At 52.8% G+C, this 14,534-nt stretch overlaps 1 protein-coding gene across 1 annotated transcript in view; it reads right to left on the bottom strand.

The window, feature by feature from the left end:
- RFX4 (regulatory factor X4) overlaps positions 1 to 3,990 on the bottom strand; it is a 98,402-nt gene extending 94,412 nt beyond the window's left edge. The window contains exon 1 of the mRNA XM_052790884.1: positions 3,824 to 3,990. Coding sequence (XP_052646844.1) covers positions 3,824 to 3,866 — 43 coding nt within the window. The 5' untranslated portion in view covers positions 3,867 to 3,990. The remainder of the gene's footprint in view (positions 1 to 3,823) is intronic.
- Between the last annotated feature and the right edge of the window lie 10,544 nt (positions 3,991 to 14,534).

The raw sequence follows: 14,534 nt of genomic DNA, 5'->3' as shown, positions 1-14,534 counted from the left end.
AACCACTCAAAAAATCAAAAATTAGGATCGCACGCTTCAGCATTATACGTACGTTCTGAAACGTCACAACTGCTTTCCCAACTAGCATTCAAGTATTTATGATCAATATTGGCAATTTCATTAACTGAACCGGGATGTGAAAGTCATTAATTCTCTTCAATGAGCGCTTATATGCTAGATCCTTTTTAAATGGCAAGCTCATAGTAAAGGTCACCCACCACTGCCGCAAGACCCGTGTATTTATAAGAATATAGACCGAAATCTGGCCACCAACACGACCCATTCGGCTCAGGCGCTGGAACCCGCTTTTTGTGGTTCACACAAACAGCTTTAAGGGCCTAATCCCAACGTCCTTGACAGCACTGAAAGGCTTTCTGCTGATTTTAATGGGGTTTGGATCCGCTCCTAAGTCTCAGCTTCACGTCCCAAGGATCTCATCCATCCACCTAGCACTTTGAAACCAGTGGAGTTTTTGCCCGGCTCCGACACTGAAATAACGAGGGATATTTATTGAGTCATGCAGAAAAGTTTCCTTCGCCTCCTGCTCCCTGACGCGGTGCAGCTCTGCCGGGGGTGCCGCGGGGAAGGGGAGGGTGGCAGCCCCCCGGGACATCCCTGTCCCCACGCGTCCCCTCACTCAGCTCCGTGGGCCGGGCGGCAGGGACAAGGGGGTGTCCTGCGTGGGGAGAGCTCCGTCGGGGCGGCGGGGATTTGGAGAAGAGGGAGGCCGGGCACCGGGTCGAGGGCTCTCCGCCCCCGGGCGTGCACCCCCCCCGGCCGGCAGCGCCTCGCACCCACCGGGCCGGTGTCACTAGGGGGGGCTGCGGCTGTGGAAACCTGTTATTAATACTCGGGATCGGATCTCCCGCGAAGTCTTCCTCCCTTCGCGTCCCAGCCGCCCTCCGGGGCTCCCCGGGTGCCGGGGCCGAGCACCCACCCCGCCGCCGCCCTCCCTCGGGCCCCGGTGGGCTCTGCCGAGGGAGGAGATGGGGGGGCCCGGTGCAGCGGTCCCCGGCCCCCCGGTAGGCAGGCTGCGGGGACGGCGGGGGTATGGCGCGAGAGCCGGGCCCCCCAGCGAAGGGGCGGGCGGGCGAGCGAACCCCGTCGGGGGCTACAAACTTCCCCCGGCGGCTCGCCGGCTCCCGGCCCGGCTCGGGGGAGTTACGGGCTTTAGACGCCGCTCCTGGGGCCGGCCGGCCGGCCGGGAGCCTTACGGAGTTAACGGCAGTGGCCGGAGGGAGCGAGGAAAGGTGCCGCAAACCGCCCGAGAAGGGCTGCCCCCCCCAGCTCCAAGCCAGCGCTGCCGGGGCGGCCGCGCCGTGCCCGGGCCCCGCCGTCGGGGCCGAGCGCCCCGGAGCTCGGTGTTGGACCGGGAGCGGCTGGGCTGGGGGTTTCTCGGGTCCCCAGACGGCCAGAAATCGGTTTAGGCTTGGTGACAGCCCCCCCCCCCCCGAGGGTCACTGCCCAGGTTAGGGGAGCGTGAGCTGGACTCGATGGAAGCACTGCTGGGGGAAGGGGAAGGAACCAAACCGTTCCCCTGCCTTAAAATTAGAGCCGTGGGTGATTGATTGATTTTTTTTTTTTAATCCCGCTGGTTTAGGGAAAAACTGTTAAGGATAAATTAAAACATGACCGATTTTTTCCAATGAAGCCATATTTCTCCACAATGCAAAAGGATCTTTACATAACAACTGAAACTCAGGAGAAAAGCTAATTGGATTAAGTCCTCTGAAAGGGAGGTTAAGGTGTCTGAATGAGACAACTGCAAAGCTCCACTTTTCTTGCCATCTGTTTAGCAAGCCTAAAGTGTTTTCTGATTAATATTATCTTAATCAATCATGCTGCCATTTATTATAACCATACTGAATTTAAGGAACGAATAGTACGGAGGCTCAGCCCGAGGATGGACAATTTTGAATGCAGGGATAGAAAACGCGGGGCTTTTTTTGGCTTGCTTTTTTTCTTTCCCTAAAGACCCGTTACTCGCGACAACGAGAAGTTGCCAGCGGTGCCCGTAACTCCGTCTCGGCGGGGCCGCCGGACCGAAGTGCAACTTTCTTTTACACCCTAGTCACTCCTGCACACGCTCGGACCTGAACACAACGATTCATTCCCCGCCGAGCACTTTCTCCCCGGAACGACCCCCCACACCCCCCACCCCGGGTTTTGTCCCGGGGACTCGCCAGTAAAAGTTGCCCAAACCCGGCTGGTGTCGCCGGTAGCCGGCGAGGGGCCGAGCCCGCCCGGGACCGCAGCGGGCACAGCCGAGAAGAGCCCCCGGGCAGCATGCCCTCCCCTCCCCTTCTCTTTTTTTTTTTTTCTCTTTTAAAATCAATATTTAAATTTTACAAAACGCCCTTCTTGTCGCGCTGGGGGTGAGAAAACCCTTGGACGGCCTCGGGGCGTCGGGGAGCGCAGCGGCTCCGAGGTCGGGGTTGCCCTGCCCCGCCGCCCCTTAGCCCCGTCCCCACCGGCACCAGTTGTTCACACCGGCACCAGTTCACACCGGCACCAGTTCACACCGGCACGGCTCCGGGCGACCCCGCGGGAGCCGGGACGGAGCCGCGGACTCCCCGGGGAAGCGCCGGGACGCGGACGGGACCCGATCGCGCTGCGGGCTCCGGCGGGGCTGGGGCAGCCCGGCTCCCGCCTCCCGGCTCCCGGCTCCCCGGCCGGGCACAGCGGCCGCGGGAGGGGACGGGGCAGGTCAGGAGCCGTCCCCGGGCTGAGACCCGTCCGGCTGGGAAACGCCTGGGCGGGGGAGGGCGGGAGGGGAGGAAGGGATGTTTTCCGGTGCTACTAAAATAAATGAAAAGCGTCGAGGTGATTGTGGCGGCTGCCTGCCCTCCGCTGCCTGCGCTCAGGACACAGCGCGGCCGCTGCGGCCGGTGGAAACCGGGTTTGGGGGGGGGGGGGAGCGCGGGCACGGCCGGCGGCAGAGAGCGGGAGAGAAGGGGCCGCGGCTTCGGGAGCCGGCCGGCTGACAGCCGCCCTGGGAAGACCTAGGCCTGGGCCCTATCCCCCCCCCCCCCCCGGGGAGAACCGGCGTCCTGCCGCCCCGCGTCCCGGGCCGGGCCGGGCGGCAAGAGGCGGCCGTCGGGTGTCGGGGCGAGGACTGCGGCCCTCGGGGCGAGCGGCCCCTCCGCTCCGCCCGTCCCCCTCGCCTCCCGCCGGGGCTTCTCCCCGCTTGCGGCGTTGGCTGGTGGGACTGCAGCCGCCTTTTCCCCGTCTGGTTACCGGACCGGACAAGTCATCGTTTGGGGGTGCGGGGGGAGAGAGGCACCCAGCCCTTCCCCGAACTCCCTGCCCTCCAAAGCAGCCCGGCCCCGGCTCTGCCTGCGGGACAAGACGACCTCGGTGCTGGGCTCGCCCTAACCCACCACCCATCTTCCCTAATAAGCCTCGTTTTCTCGCCCCTCTGAAAGGCTCGGCTCAAACCTAAGCGAGCGCCTAAAACTAGAAGCGGAGAGGAGATTAGTTCGCCGGCCGGCAGCCTATGGAGGAGAAAAAGGGAAAAAAAAAAAAAAAAAAGGAGGGGTGGGGGGGGAACCCACCCTCTGCTCCATCGTATCTGCAAAGTGCAACCGCAGGGCTCCAGCCCAGGAGCGAGAGCTCCCCCTCCGCGGCCCCCCCCCGCACCCCGCTCCCCCGCACACGCCCGGGCTCATTTGCCTGCGAGGCCGGTAAAGCGGGCGGGCGGCCCCCCCCAACCCCAGCCCACCCCCACCACCACCCCCCCCCGCCATCCCCCGGCTGCCGCCGGCCGCCACGGTCAAGTTGAAAAGTCCTGCCTGGTGTGCAGGGGGGGGGACACACGACTTACCTGTGGAGTCCATATCGGGTTCCTCCAGCAACCCGCAATGCATGCTCTTCCCATGGACGGGACGGGAGCCCCAAGGTCCCGGGGTGTGGAGAGCCCCTGTCTCAGAGATGCGCGGGGGAGAGGGAGCAGGGTGGCGGCGAGGGGGTGGGGAGGAAGGGCAGAGGCAGATAGTTGGGGGGTTGGGAGGGGGGGAGTGGGTCGAGCGGGAGAGAGGGACACTCCGTAATCCAGCAGGGCAAAGCCAGACCCGTCAAAATGTTTGCGGATGTTTCATGGGAAAAAGCATCATTTTATAGAAGCCCTGATGGGAGAAATGTCATTGATAGGCCAGCCAGCCTGATGAATGGCTGCTACTCAGATGGGGATGTGGCAAGGCTCAATGTGAAGCCCATTGTGATGCTGTTTTGAATAAGAAAAGCTTTCCTCCAAAAAGGGGGGCCTTAGATCTACGCAATCCCAACACTTCGACTTCCCTCTTCTATTAGAGCATTAGAAACGTTTTTCTTATTTAAAGTTCCAGCGGCCTTTCCACTCCTCCCTTCCCTCCCCCAGCCCCCACCCAAGGTCCTTGGCTCATTACAGCCCGAGATCAAAATTGGCTTAGATCTTCAAACGGGCACTAGGTTTGGGGTTGTGCTCTTTGGGGCTGCCGGGTGTGCGTGCACCGCCGCCGAGCTCCCCTCCTCCTCCTCCTCCTCCTTCTCCTCCTCCTCCTTCTCCTCCCGGTGGGCTCTGGGTTGGGATCCTTCGCGGGCACATGGCGTTGGAAGCTGCACAGCTTCCCAAATACCTTGTAAGCTTAGTCTATTGGGGAAAAAAAACCCCAAACCAAACCAGGGCGATGTGTGTGGGTAGGGAAGGGCAGGGGGGGGCTGCGTGTGAGGAGGAGAGAGAAGTTGCCAGTGTCTCGGCGAGCGGTGCTGGCGTTGCAGAACGGCGGGCAGGGACTCCCGTGGGTCTCCCCGCGGCCCCGGGGAGCGAGGGCAAGGCGGGGTGGGGGCCGCCCCGCCACCGGCCTGTCTCCCACGGGAGAGCGGCTGGCCCGGAGAGCTTGCCGTGGGACTTGGGGGGTGGAAGCAGGGGGGTGGGAGATCCCGATTGCCAAGAGAAGAACCAAACGGGTGCGTTTTCAAAGTCGTGTTCCCTTCCAGCTTTAGCCCGAGGATGCGAGGATCCCTTTTCGGGTTAGCACGTTGCGGGGGGAGAGGGGGGCAGGACGGAGGCTGGAAGAAGTTGCTTATTCTGCATGCGGTTGTATGTGCTGGAAGTGGAAGTAAAAGTGCAAAGCTAGGGCTCTGATAAAAGTGGCTGGTTTAGGGAAGGAAAAGCTGTGATTAGAATATGAATAGAGCTCCAGGAGAGGAAGAGAAAGGGGGATTATAGCTGAATTACTTTGACCATGGACAGAGCCAACGTTTTCCACTCTTCTCCCCCTCTCCCCTCCCTACACCCAGACTACCCCCCTTCCCTCTCCCCTTCGGAAAAAAAAAAACCCAACCCAAAAACCAACCCAAAAAACCAACAAACCACCAACCCCACACAGCAAAACAAGCGGCGAGGTTGCTAAAGAGGAAACCCAGCGCCTCGCAGTGCCTTCGCATCCCCAGGCGGGCCGGCCGCGGGAGAGCCGGCCACGCTCACCGGGACGGGGTCGGGCGGGCGGTGCACTCCTCCCCCCCCCCCCCCCGCCATCCCCGGCCGAGTTTTGGCGCGGGGAGCCCAGTGTGCCTGAAGAGAAGGCCGGTAAAAATAACACCCGGGTGAGACGGTGCAAAAAAAACCCGAGTCCGCGGCCGGCGGCGACTGAAAAGGACTTGAGGTCGCGGCAGGGAAGCCGGCCTGCCCGCTCTGCCCGCCGCGGGGACGCGCCCGGTGAGGCGGGAGCAAGGCCCGGGGAGGCTGACACATCTCCCCCCCCCCCCAAAAAAAACCCCAAACCCGACTCCAACCCAAAGCAAGGGCTATGCTTTTTCCCGACGGCCATGGCTTTCCCACCGGGGAAATCCCATCTCTCCCTTCCCTCCACCGCCCGAGTGCTGCCGGGCTGGCTCAGCTCCAGCCGCCGTCGGACCGGGGCCCCGTCCGGGCGGGCACGGCCGGCCCTATGGCCGCCGCCGCCGCGGCGCGTCCCTTCGACGGCGCGGCCCGCCGCTCCCGCTCCCGGCGGCCTCCGCCCCGCACTTCTCCGCCTCCTCGGGCCTCCCCCGGCCCCTGCCCCGCGGCGGGACCGCCTGCCGCCGCCGCCCCCGCCGGGGCCGCTGATCCCCCCCCCCGCCGCCTCCTCAGGGACCGGCGGTCCTGCCCTGTCAGTGAGGGGGACACGCTCGGTCCTGCCGCCAAACGCCCCTGGGGGTGGGAGTGTGAGGATATTTTTGATTGCCGCCGCCAAACCGGGGTCATTTCCCCCCCTTCTAAGGGTTGGGGGTTTTTATTTTTTTCCTTCCTTTCCCCCTAAGGTTTTACCGTGGAGTGGTGCGAGCCCTGAGGAGAGCCCGTGGGGTGCGGGGCCCTTGGGGCCTTGCCCGCCCTTTTTGGGGTGGGCACCTGCAAAAACACGAGGGACGTTTTTGCCCTTGAGCGGGGCTCATCTCTGATGGATTTTGAAATCAGCTTTAACTTTAAAAAAAAAAAAAACAAACAGGAAAATGCTGACTGTACGGCGGGGAGCTGTCTGTAAGCAGGGAGGTTACCTGGTGCCCAAATGGCTTCCAGCCACGGCCCTGGGCCTGAGGCACCCAGCCCTGGTGGACACCGGCCAAAGCTGGGCTGCGGGCAGGACGGCAGCAGCAGGCGGGGGTCTGACTCTGGAAGCGTTGGAGACCTACGCGGGCAGCTGCCAGGCCTCCGTCGCAGGCACTCCGCGCTCCTGGAAGTTCGGTCTGCACCAGGTTAAAGCTTCGGAGAGCTGCTTCCGTGTGGTTGATGTCCCAGAGATAAGCAAAATAAAAATACAGGATGTGTGAACGTAGGGATATGTTCTTTCTAGGGGGGTGGAGAAGGACGGGGTTTAGCACAGCCTGGATGTCTAGAGGCTTGGGCTTTTCTTTGACATGACGCAAAGATGTACGTTCTCTATAGGTGATGGTGCATGGGCAGGATCATCGGCAGCACTTCTGTTAGACCAGAGGTACTTGTTGCAATCTGCTTACTCCCTGCCCCTCCAGATGAGTTCTTGTCCCCACATTCTTGTGGAATACGTCAGTGCTGTTGTCTTCCCGCTTCCCTAAATCCCCCCTCAGTGTGTCAGAGCGCCCTGGTGGACTTCCATAGCTCAGCCATCCTTACTTGTTTGGGTTTTGCTTATCTTTTTAAAAAGCATCTTGTGCTCCTGGATATCCCACGTGACAGCTGATAAAGTACTTTATTCTTCTGGAAGTGTGGAGCACCTCCTCCTGTACTGCAGGTTGGCAGTTTACAGATGGAAGCACTGCGAGTCACTCGCCTTTTTTTTTTTTTTTTTTTTACATGTAGGCTGCAGGATTTGATTTGATAACAGAGTAAAGGGCAGGTCTCAGCAAGGATGCAAAAAGTATACAATTGGGAATTTTCACTCCAGGTTCCTGCCTACGCAGAACATCTACAAGCCATAAAATAAACAGTATAAACCTACACTGCATCAGATGATGTATTTTTAGTGGAGAGGGACTCTGTTGCTATTGTGAAAGGAAGAACACCTTTTTTCAAGAAAGAATACAAACTTGTGCTGGTGCATGGAGAGAAGAGCAGGGTCATCAAGGGAACAGAAGACACATTCCAGACTGCATCTAAGCTGCCGAACAACTGTATGTGAAGCTGCCGTATCCTTTTAGGTGACTGATAATGAGTTTCTTCTGATGGTTTAGCAAAGCAGAGGCAGAGTGGAAGCATGACAGTTAATATCAACTTACCACCCAGATAATTTGAGCTCTTTCAAAAACACGTTTCTATGACCGTCTTCCACTCTGCAGTCAATTGTGCCCATAGGCTGTGAACACACAAACTTTCCTTGCCATAAAAAGCACCTTATGCTGGTACCAGACTCTAAACATCGGTACTAGACTCTAAACATCAGTACTAGACTCTAACATAAATATTTTGGGGGTAAACATCAAGAAGAGCTTTTTCAACAACAGAAAACTGTTGGCACAGGAACAAGAAAGTATAAACTGTTACCTATTAATTTAACTAGACTATCCGAGGCAGCTTTAGGCTGAAGTTCTAGGGAAGTTTTCCCATAGACTGTCAGGGACAGGAACCTGCATTAGTTTTAGGAACGAGCGTGAATGGCTTGTGAAAGGGGTCATGTACAATGGTTGTCTGCAATACCAGGGACCTGACTGAGTTCAGCGACTCGGGATCCTTTTGGATCCGATGTATCTCTGCCCAGACTGTAAGATTGCTGGCAGCAGCCAAACACTCAGTGAGCGTATTTTAGCAGTGAGTATTTTAGCAGTGGCTGCAGACTGTGAGTGGTTCTGTATTTTCTTACTTGCCTGAGCCAGCAGCCTCCTCCTCTCCGAATGAACCCACACTTCTGTCCACCCTCCTTCCCAGCTCTGTTTCTGCCATCTTCATCTACTGGGCAAATCCCGTGGAAGAAACAGAAGGATCTTGTTTCTGTATTGGCTTCCCTTTCCCACTTACTCATCTTTATTATCAGAACAGGAAATGTTAACTTTATTTTACATATATGAACACCCCTGAGGAAGCTATACGTATAGGTGAAGGACAGGATATGGAGTAAGCTGACAGATGACTTCTGGAATCGACTCTGTGTATGTGCTTGGGGAGCGTGATGCTGACAGATGCAGGAACTGGAAGAGGAACATCAAAAGGCTGCCTAGGTAAACACATGCACTGATTCCTTCAAAAGGCTTTAATTGACACAAGCACTGAGAGAAAGTGGCTAGGGCAGGCACACAGACAGGTATCTGGGAGAAAACGAGCAGAAGAGTCAAGGCATGCAAATGATGGATTGCACATGCACCGGGCATGGGGTACCTTCTTTTTAGTTTGAAAGAAAAGTAACATGAATTGCAGCTGGCTTGCTGTAGCTGTAGACACGTCTGAAGCCAAGTTTTGTTGAAGATGAGCACAGGCCAGCCTTAAACGATCTTCTCTTATTAATGCTTGTGAAAGGAATTTTGCTCAGCTCCAGTCCTCAGGTTCATGGAGAACTGCAGTGCCAGTGTTGCCAAAAGGGATCAGTGAAAAAGTCTTGTTCACCCTGGTCAGCTTCAGTCTGCACAGAGGAAGGGAATTCACTCTTCTGGGTAGTATCAGTGTCCACAGGAGTCTAGAAGAAGCCCTGCCCTCAGGGCTCCTGCCCAGAACACTCGGCCTGGGAGACTCTTGCTGACTTAAGTATGAGAAAGGGGCAAGCAGTCACCGATTTCTGAGCTTACACCAGATTTAGCTGGCTTTTGTTGTGTGTGGCTGGTACTAGTTACCAGAGGATTTGCACTGTGTGTTGGAAGAAGAGCCAGCCCTAAAAGCTATTATAGACAACAGACACAGAAAAGATCCATTCCAGACTGCATCTAAGCTGCCGAACAACTGGATGTGAAGCTGTCATATCCTTTTAGGTGAGCGACTGATAATGAGTTTCTTTTGATCCGCCTGGAGCACGGAGAATTACCTTCAGTGCCTGCCTCTGACTGGCAGGGTGAGGCCTGAATGCAGAGTTTAAGTTTCCAATTCACTAGGAGTTGAAGAGAAAACCATTTCCATTATTAGAACGTAATTTTAGCAAGAAATTAGAACTTTACTGTTTAGCACACTGATTTCTTTTCTTAGTTTTTGCATTATTTTTCTGTTTATGATGTTTTGTTGTTAAGTCTGAGCAGAATATAACTACCATGTACCGTCTGGAATGGTAAAACATATGCGTAGGTCAAGTAGCTCCCCAAAACTCATGCTAATGAAAGACAAAGGCTCCGCTGCAGTTAGCAGCAGGGAATATCTTTTGATTTGGAACGAACACGCTGTTGATATACTGACTGGGAGGAGGGGACAAAGACATCCACAATGAAGCTATCAAAAAAACCCCCATGGTCATTGGAACCACCTCAGAAGTACCTGTCTCAGGAAATACACAAATAAAGGGGTAACTGTAATTAGGACAAATATATAGTTGTTTGGGTTTTTTTTCCCAGCAGCAAGATGCAAAGAGCAATGGGCTGCTTACAAGCTTGGAAGGATTTTTTGGAAGATGGGACAAAGCCCCAAGTCCATTCGCAGGGTAGCTAACAGAAATCTTTGCTGTTGACTTCGAGACAGGAATAAGACCACATAAACTGCTTTTTAAAAATTCCAACTGCAAAAGATGTCTGTATTGGCTCTGACCTGGGTTTGGAGAGTTTAACTGAGAGTTCTGGTGTTCTAGGACATATGTTCATACATATGGAAGGCAGAGAGGGTGTATTTTCCTCTTGGGTCCACACAGTGAGTTCTTAAATGACTGCTGAGAGGCAAAACTGATCCACTGGCTGATTCCTGCAGTCTTTCCTACCTGGAAGAAGAGTCTGACCGGGGCCACATACACAGGGCAGAGTAAGGTTGACAGAGTAGCCAGTCCTTATTCCTGCGCCTCTCTACGCGTTCCCAAAGAACTCCCCCACTGAAACTGGTGGGTCCAGGCTGAGAAGGAAACATTTCATGAGAAGGATGACCGAAGTCAGAACTTGGGTTCAAACATGCTCAAGCTTCTAGCAGCATTTAGGACTAAAACACGGATCCATTTTCTGGGCTTCTGAGCCTTAGACACAGAAACTGGAATCCAGATCTTCACCCATGCCTTGCGCACGTTAAGCCTCCCAGCACCGGTCCAGATAATAGCAAAGAGTCACCATCTGGCTGGATTTTACGGTTTGATGAAGTGCTCAGTTTTAAGGCAAGCACGTGTCTGGCACCTGGGGAGTGCGGAGTCCTGATCCCAGTTCTGGCACAGTCTTTCTGTGGCCCTGGGCAAGTCACGTCCTCTTCGGAGGAGGGAATTCATCAAGTGCCCCATGGCCCCGCTGAATCGGCAATGGGCTGTAAAACAATCCTCAGCTCCAAGTGGAGAAGAGGCCGGCTGGAGGGGCCTCTCGGCAGCGCTGAGCCAGCTCTGTGCCACGGCCCAGAGACACTTGTGCTGGGACACGGCTGAGGAGTGTTTGCACTCCCCACACTACTCCTGTGGCTCACTGCAGGAGGGCTGCAAGCCACGCAGGTCGATTCAGGGCTTGTGTTCCCTCGTGCTAGGGCCATCTTAGCCCTCAAGAGCCTCGAGACAGAGGAAGCACAGACAAGTTTTCAGTCCCTCTGGTTTGGTTTTACAGCTGCGCGACACCAGTTATTCTTACCATCAGGCTTTACAGGTGTGTTCTGAGCAGGGCTTGCAAACCCATTTTCAGATGCACAGCACTATTCATTAGTTTGCCATTTGTTATCATTAACCAGTGAAATATCCTTCAGTCTTTTTAGGCTTTTAATTATGATATACTCCCATTTTGCTATAAACCACAGGTATTTTTTCTATTTACCATCAGAAAACTTGAGAAAAGACACGGTAATTTTTCATTGTCAGGCGTCTGTTTTTCATTGGTTTTCCTCCCTGTTTAAGCAACAAGAAGGGAGTCCAAAGAATTAAAAGCTCTCTTTGCTGCACATTGAAGCTTCTTTGCAAGCAAAACTTTGAATGAGATATGGACATTACAAACAAACCCAATTGTGCTTAGTGGGAGCCCTTTACTTTCCACATCTTAAAATTATTAAATCTCAGTAAGCCTATATTTCATATTATAGCCTCTTTGAATGCCAAAATTGGCCAGTCTGGTTTCATTTTTCCTTACAGTTTGTTTTTCTAGTTTCTATGTTTGGAAACATTTACCTTAAATAAAAAAGTAAAAAAGTCATAAGGGTTATGTGAATGATTTGAAGTGAAGCTGTTTTTCTGAACAAGTGACCTACTTTGCCCACAGTTCCAGAACTGGCTAAAAGACATGTGCTTTGCTCTGCCCCATAGAATCCTGCAGCCCATCCCCAGCTTGATTGTGTTTCTCACAACAGAACAGTAGAGCTGGACAGGTATAGTGTTTGAAAGGGTAGCTTTTAATTAATGTCTTTGTTTTGCAGTGAAATAATAGACTTGATTACTGAATTCTAGGCCTGTAAATGCTTCTACCTTTTAACAGCATTTAATCCTTTATCTGCAAAGTAAATGGCAACTTAAACATACTATATGGAGTTAGTTATCTCTTCCAACAGCAGCATACACCTCTAGCTCATCTTGGAAAGTGGACTGTATTTGGCATTTCAGCTCAGACTAACACTAGTGACCTTCATGGTGAATAGCAGTTCTAGAAAGCCCCCCCGGACACTAAATACAGGAGATAAAGGAGTTACAATGGAATGAAAACTTTATGGCAGTTTTCTAGCCACAGCTCCTTGTACCAAAAGCCTTAAGATTCTGTCAAGTGCTGTTCAGAATATTGTATCTCTTTCAGCAATTAGAGTCATGGCAGGGTTGATTTGGGCAAGTCTAGTTACAGCAGTACAGCCGTTAGCTGACATAAGACCTCTTTGTGAAGGCATTCACTGGATAAAAAAGGGGGGAGGGGAGGTTGGCTAGGAAGACAACTCAAAGGGCTGCAAAGATGAGGCTCACCAGAGGAAAGTAGTATGGCAGCTCTGGGGTTCTGAGAAAGTATTTTACTTCATCAGTCCTTGCGTCATAATTTTTCCTGGCTGCAGTAGGATTCCTTCCTTGAATTGCCACTTTGACCAACCATATTCCAGGAATCCATAGCTGTTTGTTCTGTTTCTCCTGCCAGTTTTGTAATGCATATTCCATTGCCGAGATTACTTGCAGGTGTCTATCACGATGGTACTTAGGTAGCCTCTTAAAGAGAGGCAAAAAGTAAAAATCAGAGTTTCAACTCAAACCTGCACTCAAATAAGACTCCAGCATATGCACAGGCTTAGGTTAGACAGCAATGATGTGTAAATGGAACTGATGTAGGTGTCACCAGAACAGCTGATAGTGGGTGACCCTCACTGCCAGACATGTCTAGTTTCTATGTTCTACTGGATCCATCACTGCCAAGGCTGCCCCTTTCTTCCTACACTTCAGCTATTGCAGAGGGTTTCCTTCATCCTCACAAACCTTTCAACCCCACGCTTTCATCAGCTTGAGGTAAACTAGCAGCAAGGTAACCTCTCAGGGTTGCACGTAGACCTGTTCTCTCAATAGGGTTACTCACGAGCACACTCCTTTGCTCCTCCTCCATCTCTGCTATGTCTGCCTAAATTTCCTCAGGTGTAATTGTACACATTGCTTAGTCTTTAATGTGCTGGAGCTCTGACCACCTAGCCTAGGAGACCACTTAAGAGAGGACTAGCTAGCAAGAACACCTCATCCTCAGCGTAGTTTCCTTGATCGAGGTCAAGACTCTTCCCCACCAGTAGGCCGTAGCCTTTGAGGCTCACTCCCTCTGCTGGTGCACCCGAGCCTCAGTCTGGCAATCTCAGGGAGCAAAGCAAAGGTTGTTAATTTGGTTGGGGCTTTGGGTTAACCTCTTCCTCCAGATTGAAGGAGCACTTCACTTTCTTATAACTCTTTGTAAATAACCCTGAGCTGTTCAGATCCTGGTAGAGGTGCTTCAAGAGCTTTTCCAATCCAAATGTGCTGTGCTGACATCTGTGTTGTCATTCATCCAATTGCAAAAAAGAAGAAAAGTAAAATCTATCCCTTCAGACTTGATTTGTAAGCCCAGACACAAAACTACTAGTTTAAGCATTTTGGCAGAAGCTTGAAAAGCAACCCTACTCAGACTGATACTCATCTGTGCTTCTCATGCAGCTAAGAGACAAGCAGCAGCATGACTGCAAGAACAGTGTCAGGACTGGCACGTGCAATTCAGCCATACGAGGAGCCAGAGAGCATCTCAGGACTTCCAGATCATTGGCAGTGTGCTGCATCCTCACGGATCTAGATTGCTGCCTTTCTCTGAAGCACCTGAACATGCACATACTTAATTTCGACTTCAGCAGGACTACTCCTTTGCTTAAGAAGTTAACCATATGCTTTGCTGAGTAAGGGCTCAAGTGAGTTTAGGGTACTAAGTGACTCTTAGTTCATCCACTGCTTTAGTTCTAGGCCTTAGGTCTCATGAAAAAATTCAGCTGTTCCCTTTCTAAATCCTTTTGGGTCATTCAAACCTGCTTCACTGTCAGTGGAGGATTTGTTGTTCTTCATAGTTCTTTTTTTGTTTTGTTTTGTTCTTAAAAAAAGTTTTAGCTATGCCCATATTTGAAAAAAGTTCTAAAGTCCTAGGACAGCATACATCAGTACCTAGTGTTTGCAGCCTGTCTTTTCAGGGCTTTGGGCCAGTGTATTATTAAATCTGCTATACTCAGTAGGAATTGAATGGCTATCTGTAAGCTGTATCATGCACTATGCATATGCAGTCACCTCCCTTGAACTTCATGGAAACTGCGCATGTTTAGCTGAAAGCAGATTGACTGTATAATCGCACCATTGCTCGCCCACAAATGCACCTGCGTATTGAAATCCCACTCAAAACATGTGAGTTCAAGTTCTCGAGAAAGTAGTTTAATTTCTCTAAGTCTGATGCTACTTAACAAAATTTTAACACTTTAACAAAATGCTTTAGGAATAGGAAAATGGTTTAGACATTATAAGAAGGCTTTACCATCCTTACACAACCATCAACACATATTCAGGCAG

This window comes from Harpia harpyja, chromosome 6, assembly GCF_026419915.1.
Source record: "Harpia harpyja isolate bHarHar1 chromosome 6, bHarHar1 primary haplotype, whole genome shotgun sequence".
Classification (NCBI taxonomy): domain Eukaryota; kingdom Metazoa; phylum Chordata; class Aves; order Accipitriformes; family Accipitridae; genus Harpia; species Harpia harpyja.
Note: the sequence above shows the minus strand (reverse complement) of the source record. Positions and strands in the feature narration are given on the sequence as shown.